Raw genomic sequence first — 6,376 nt, forward strand, 5'->3', positions numbered from 1 at the left:
GTGCACGCTGCTCCGGGGGGATCTGGTGGCGGCGGCCGGCGGGTCGGCCGGCGCCGTGAAGATGGTCCCCAGTGGTGCGTGTGTTTCTTCTCTTTTTTTTTTCGCATGTGTCCTGCTGGCTGACCGCCCGCCCCCCCGGCACAGACTCGGCCTTCCGGACGCAATTCGAGCCGCTCCTGGACCAGGAGATCGCCATTCTGAGCCTGCTGCTGGCCGACGGCGGGTCGGCCTTCGTGTGCCGGCTGGTCGGGTACTCCACCACACCGCACCGGGCCCTGGTGATGCCGCACTACCCGGGGGTGCTGTCGAGCCTGCTATGGCCGTCGTCGCTGGCCCCGGCACAGATCCTCGGCCTGGCGGCGGACATCGGTGCGTCGCTCCTTTCCCCCGCGCCCCGTCCGGCATGTCGGTCACTGACCTTCCCCGCCCGCCCATAGCCGCCGGGGTGGCCTTCATCCACGCGCACGGCGTGGTGCACAAGGACCTGAAGCCGGAGAATGTGTTTGTCCGGCCGGACCCGGCGGACCCGTCACGCCTGCAGCCGGTCATCGGGGACTTCGGCGTGGCCCTGGTGCTGAACCGGTTCTCGGTGATCCCGACGCTGGGGGACGTGGCGGCCGGCAGTCTGGCGTACGCCCCGCCGGAGACGCTGGCCCGGCTGCACGGGCTGCCCTTCGCCCTGGCCCCGCCGGACAGCAGCGTGGTGTCCCTGCTGAAGGTGGACATCTACTCGCTGGGCGTACTGCTCTTCAGCCTGGTGGCCGCGGCTCGGCCCTGGTCCGGTGCGTGTTCTGCTTTGTCCCCCGTGTGTGGGCCCCCTCTCTGCTCATCTCGCCCCGACCACTGACCGACCCACTACCCATGCGCCGCAGGCACCCCGCAAGCGGATATCCTGCGCGCGGTGCTGGACGGCAAGCGGCCGGATGTGGCCCCGGGCACCGGGGCCCCGGTGCGGCTGGCCGATGCGGCCAGTGCCGCGCCCTGGCTGGCGGCCTTCCAACAAGCCTACCGGCAGGCGTGGGCGGCGGACCCGCGCGAGCGCCCGGGCGCCGCGGCCCTGGCCGCCACGCTGGCCGACTTGGCGACAGGTTCCCCCTAAGCCGGCTACCCAATACACCTTTGACTATGACCTCCCGCCTGGCGGAGCATTGTGTGTGTGCCGCTCGTCGTGTTCGAGCGGTGCGAGCCCCGGAGGCCGCCCCCTCCGTCGGATGTGCCACCCGCCGCCATGCCAAAGGGGGGTCGCATTCCGCGAGCCCATCCCGGCGAATGCAAAAAAAGCAGGCAGGTCCATGGGCTCGGGCATCCGGGCGCCACGAACGCGCGCCCGCTGGCATGGGCTTCGCGCGGCGCGGCTTTCTCCGCCCCCTCTCTCTGCTCATATTCATCGTTCAGGCCCCCCTTTCTCCGGGGCGTGTTTTCCCTTCTCTCTGGGGGCGCGCGGCGCAGGCGGGAGGTGCGTGGGGCTGGGCGGCCGAGGGAAAATAGCTGGAGGCGGAGGGTATCGATCCCCCTGCCTGCCGCATGCTAAGCGGCCGCTCTACCATTTGAGCTACGCCCCCGGGCGAAGTGCCCCCATGTGCCCGGGGTATTTGATCGTGCCGATTGGCCGGTCAGCCGGCAACAATGGCTGCCCTCTTGTCGGTGCGCGCGCGCGCGCGCGGCCGCTTGCCGCAGGAGCCGAGCCACCCGGGGCGCAGCGACCGGCCGGCAATGCGCCCCGCCGTGATGGCGCCGCCAGAGTCCCGCCCTCGGGGCAGCCCGCTCGCTTGGCACCGGGGAACGCCTCGCCGGCTCCTGGTCGGGGCGGGGGGCGCTCTCCGCCAGGATGTTCGGCCTGCTGTTCGGGGCCCGACCGAGGGGAAGGTGTTCGCCCGGTGCGAGTGTCGTCCAACTCGGCATCCACCAGGGGCACATAGATGCGGGGGGCCATCTGTGGTGCGCGGCCGCGCATGCCAGGCACCCATCCCATGCAAGCGCGCACGTGCACACCTACGCACACGCCAGCCTGCCCGCCTGCCCGCCTTTGCACGACGGAAGGACGGGCGGTGGCGTGCGGCCGTGTCGCAAGAAGAACCCAGCCAAGGCTACCGGCATCATGACCCGACTCACGCCCGCTGCCTCCCCGGCTCCGCATGGCCAGGCCGCATGTGCAAACGGCGCTCCCACCCGGGAGGGGGACACACCATGGCACATCCGCCTGAGTACACGCCCCCCGGGCCACTGGCCATGCTGACAGACTGTGCCCATGGCGGACAGCGGCTCAGGAAGGCCGACGTGCACACCTGCAGCCGGGAGGTCTCAGATGCCAGGGCGCGCCGGCAGCCCGAAAACCAGCGAGGTCCATGCGCCGGTCCGGCTCCCCGCGGCTGGCAGGGGCGCGGTCGCCGATGGGCAGGGTCCGAGGTGCGGGGCACCCGAGACAGGCCTCCCGGCGGGCATTCCCCTTGTACGGGCTTGACAGCCGTCGAGGCGTGCGAGCGCGCGCGCGCACACACGTACACATGCGCACACACACACACGCACACAAAGACATTTTCCCCCGGTCCTTCGGCGGACAGGACAGCGCATCACTCGCACACATGGCCGCCAGCCTGGCATGAGGCAGCCACAGCCGGTCCGGCGGGCACCCGACACCATGGCCATGGCGCCTGGGGAGCCCAAGCAAGAGGGGGCCCTTCCCCCGGGCCCGGCCTGACGAGACGGGCGTGTCCGGCGCAAGCGAATCCGAGCCGCGTGCCGCCCAGCAGGCGGGCGGCAAGGGAATGGCACAGGGTGGGGGGCGGGAGGAGGGCGACGGCCCGTGACGAATGGCCGCCCACGAAGACGCCGCATGGCACGGCCAAGTGGCCCACCCTTAGGATTGTCCCATGGAAGGCCGTCAGCCGGGCCGGCAGCAGGAGCAGGGGCGAGAGGGACGTGTGCTCTTCCGATCTAGGAGGGCGACGGCCCGTGACGAATGGCCGCCCACGAAGACGCCGCATGGCACGGCCAAGTGGCCCACCCTTAGGATTGTCCCATGGAAGGCCGTCAGCCGGGCCGGCAGCAGGAGCAGGGGCGAGAGGGGACCCGACAGGGAGCGGCGGCCCCACAGAGGCTCCTCTCGGGGCCGGGCGCGCCCGAGAGGGGCGAGGGCGCCAGGATGTTGGGCATGTGACCCGTCGGAGGCCGGGCGCGCCCGAGAGGGGCGAGGGCGCCAGGATGTTGGGCATGTGACCCGTCGGAGGTCAGACCCCAGCTCTCCGGGTGATCAGCCCCCCCGGTGGCGCGGTTGTCCGGACCGAACACCACGCGAAAGGCCGCTGGGCCCGGGTTGCGGGCACCGGACAAAGCGGCATCGCTGCCGGCCGCACCGCCACCGAAACAGGCAGGGACACACACAGCTACCCCCGCCCGGCGTGCGCGGAGCGGCCTCTCCCAGGCTGGGCGGCGTGCTACGGCATGTCAGCAGGCCGCGCTGTCCGCCTGGCATGAGACCAGCTGGCGGGGGGTGCGAGGCCCTTTGCTCGTCGGACTCCCTCGCCCGGCCCTCGAATGGGCAGGAGAGTCTTCGCCACACAGAGGCCCCGCGCGCCGGGTGGATGGGCCGGCTGCCCTGCGGAGCGCCGGCCGGATGTATTTACGTTCTCCAGTCCCAGAAGGTGGTCGCCATTCGCCGCACGCCCCTCGGCCGCAGGAGCCCGGGGGATCTGGAGTGCGACTCGCCTCTGGTGGCCCTGTCTGCCGTCGGGGCCGGGCGGTGTGCCGATCAAATAGAAAGACACCTCGCCCCCCGGGAGAGGGCGCACTCGCCACGCACATCGGCATCCGTGGACCGGCTGACCGCAACGCCGGCCGGCTGTGCGGCCGCACATCGGCGCGTGCAGCATAGCAGCAAGGGGCGAGACACCGGGAGATGGGCATGGGTATGCCGGTCCCCGTGCGCGTGCCAGGGGCGGACCGCCGGCCACGGACCAGGGGCAAGGCCCGCCATGGCGTCCGGCCGGCACACCCGCCAGCCCGGCGCCCGTGGGCGCGACCCGTCCGCGCCGGCTCGCCGCGAGCGCTGGCCGCCGCCGCCACCCGGTGGCTTGTTGTCGGTGCGGGTGCCCTCCTCGGAGGAGGCCGAGGCACAGGGGTCGGCAGACCCGCCGGCGGCCGGGGAGCCTCGCCCGGCGCCATGGCTTCGGACTGCTGCACACCGCCCGGCGGGAGCCCGCCCGTGACACTGGCGAGGAGGGCCGGCAAGGTGGCTGGCCAAGCTCATGGGCGCGGGCTGCGCGATGTCCCGGCTGCGCATGCGCACGCGCCTCATGCGTGCCATTGAGAACCGCCGGCAAGGTGCCCGGGCCCCTCTGGGGCGGCGTGTCGCCGAACGCGACTGTCTGGCTCCGGCCGCCGGCCGGGGGTGGCCGGCATCGGCGCCAGCCTCGGACATGCATGTGAGGCGGCCCCATGGCACAAGTGTCGTGTGCACCGGGCGGGCGGTCCCGTGGAGGCCTCGCGCATCGGGGGACAGGCCGAGGGACCAGGAGGATGCCGGGAGAAACGAAAAGATGCCTCGCGCGCGCTCGCACACCTCCTCCGCCCCTGTCGCTCCGTGCGTCCCCCTGCCCTGGCAGTCTGGAGGTCGATCGAAGGGCGCCCGGCACATTGGCCGCCGAGTGGCTGGTGCCGAGAATAGCCGGGCTCGGCGCCTGGCGGCATGGCACGAGAGCGCGGCCATGGCGGCCCCCCCGGGGGCCGAGGCGCGCCCAGATCGCGGCCGGGCCTTCGGAGTCCCGGATTCGCCCGGCCCCAGGGCGCATCCAGCCATGCCGGGCCCTGCGTGCCGTCTCGCGGCCGCACAAGAGGCCGGCAGCCCACCGTGGGTGTCTGTCTTGGGGCCATGGCTTGCAGCACGGCCGGACAGCATCGGACACCGCTCGGGGGGATTGCCGGCCGCGCCAGGCCGGACCATCGCACAGCCACACTTGCCGCACGCAGGCACGCCTCGGCGTGTGGCCGCCATGCCGGTCGGGGACACGACCGGGGGGACGGGGAAGGGGGGGGGGGGGTCCATCTGCCGCAGGGCCGCTGACGCCTGGTGCCTGCCCTTCGTCAGTGGGCCGGCCGGCCGGCCGGTCGATGTCACCATCATCGAGCCCACATGCGCCCGGGGCCGAAGGGACGGCCCCCCGAGGGACATGCCCTGGCGCATGCCGACTCGTCCCCCCCCCCTCCGGAAGGGCAAATCAAAAGAGCGCCGGCATCCGGGCCAACGGGGTGGCCGTCCATTCGGCCCCCGGAACGGCCGACGCCACATGGCGGCGCCAGGTACACGGCTGTCCGCTGCCCGGGGACTTCCGGCGGCTGGTGCCGACTGCTCGCCGCCAGCCGGCCGATGTGTGGATTGCATGCCAGGAGCCGACAGGCCAATCAAGTTCCCTGGTGATGGAAGGACCACACGCGTGCCGGGCACGCCCGGTCGCAGCCGACCATCCGGCGGCGCGCGCTCCCCCCTCGGGACCCTTGCCCTCATGTGGGGCACGGCGGCGGAATCGGCCGTTCGGCGTGAGACACACCGGAAGGCAGGCTGCTGTCGCCGAGGCTGGCCGGATGCCCAGCACGGGGATACCACCCCGGCGGGGGAGGGGGCGGAAAAGCGCCGAAAAAGACACGGACACGAGCAGAGAAAGTGAATGGCGGATGCCGAGAGAGAGAGAGAGAGAGAGAGAGGGAGGGAGGGAGGGAGGGAGGGAAGACCAGCAGGGCCAGGGCAAGGCCCACGCGCTTGGCCTGCCATACATACATGCACAGATACACACATGCACACGGGCAAGTCAGGCACAGGATGCGTCGGGAAGGGGAACAACGAGGAGAGGCCCGGCGAGGCAGGACGTCGGGAGAGGCCAATGCCGGGAGTGATGTGCCTTGGCGGGGGCGGCTGCCAAAGGGCTGCGCTGTGTTCGGCACGCGGCTGCCGGCCTCCGGCGGCCCGGGCGCCGGTCGGACAGCCGGCCGCCCAGGCCCCGATGCATGGACAGGCGCCAGGCGAGGCCCACCGAACAGGGGACCGCGGCCCGAGCGCAGCCGCCACGGCTCCAGCCACTGGCGCCTGCCAGGTGGCAAAGCGCCCAGGGCGCCCGGCCAACGGGCAGGGGCCACCAGCGGCGGGCGCCGGCGCCAGATTGGCCTCGCCCGAGGGGACGCGGCCGCCAGGACGGGTCTCCATGGCCCGGGGGCGTCTGCTCCGCTTGCGCCGGGCGGCCACCGGCCCGGCGCCATCGGGCAGGAGCCGGCGCCTGGGCCAGGCCCGGCCCCCAATAATATATCGCCGTCCCGCGAGATCACCCAGGTCTGTGGACCGCGTTGTGCCGGTCGCCGGGACCCGCCCGGCGCACATCCCCCATGATCA

The 6,376-nt window shown here is 72.6% G+C and overlaps 1 protein-coding gene and 1 non-coding gene across 2 annotated transcripts in view; one reads left to right on the top strand and one right to left on the bottom strand.

Annotated features, from left to right (window-relative positions):
• Positions 1-1,099, top strand: part of H696_06080 (serine/threonine protein kinase) — a gene marked incomplete at both ends in the record, with an annotated part of 12,711 nt that extends 11,612 nt beyond the window's left edge. Inside the window, 4 exons of the mRNA XM_009499847.1 lie at positions 62-78; positions 145-369; positions 438-782; positions 873-1,099. Coding sequence (XP_009498122.1) covers positions 62-78; positions 145-369; positions 438-782; positions 873-1,099 — 814 coding nt within the window. The remainder of the gene's footprint in view (positions 1-61; positions 79-144; positions 370-437; positions 783-872) is intronic.
• Positions 1,100-1,489: 390 nt separating this feature from the next.
• Positions 1,490-1,562, bottom strand: H696_06081. The gene has a single exon. It is a non-coding gene; the product is annotated as a tRNA-Ala (tRNA).
• Positions 1,563-6,376: the final 4,814 nt, after the last annotated feature.

Source organism: Fonticula alba, assembly GCF_000388065.1.
Source record: "Fonticula alba strain ATCC 38817 unplaced genomic scaffold supercont2.18, whole genome shotgun sequence".
Taxonomy (NCBI): domain Eukaryota; order Rotosphaerida; family Fonticulaceae; genus Fonticula; species Fonticula alba.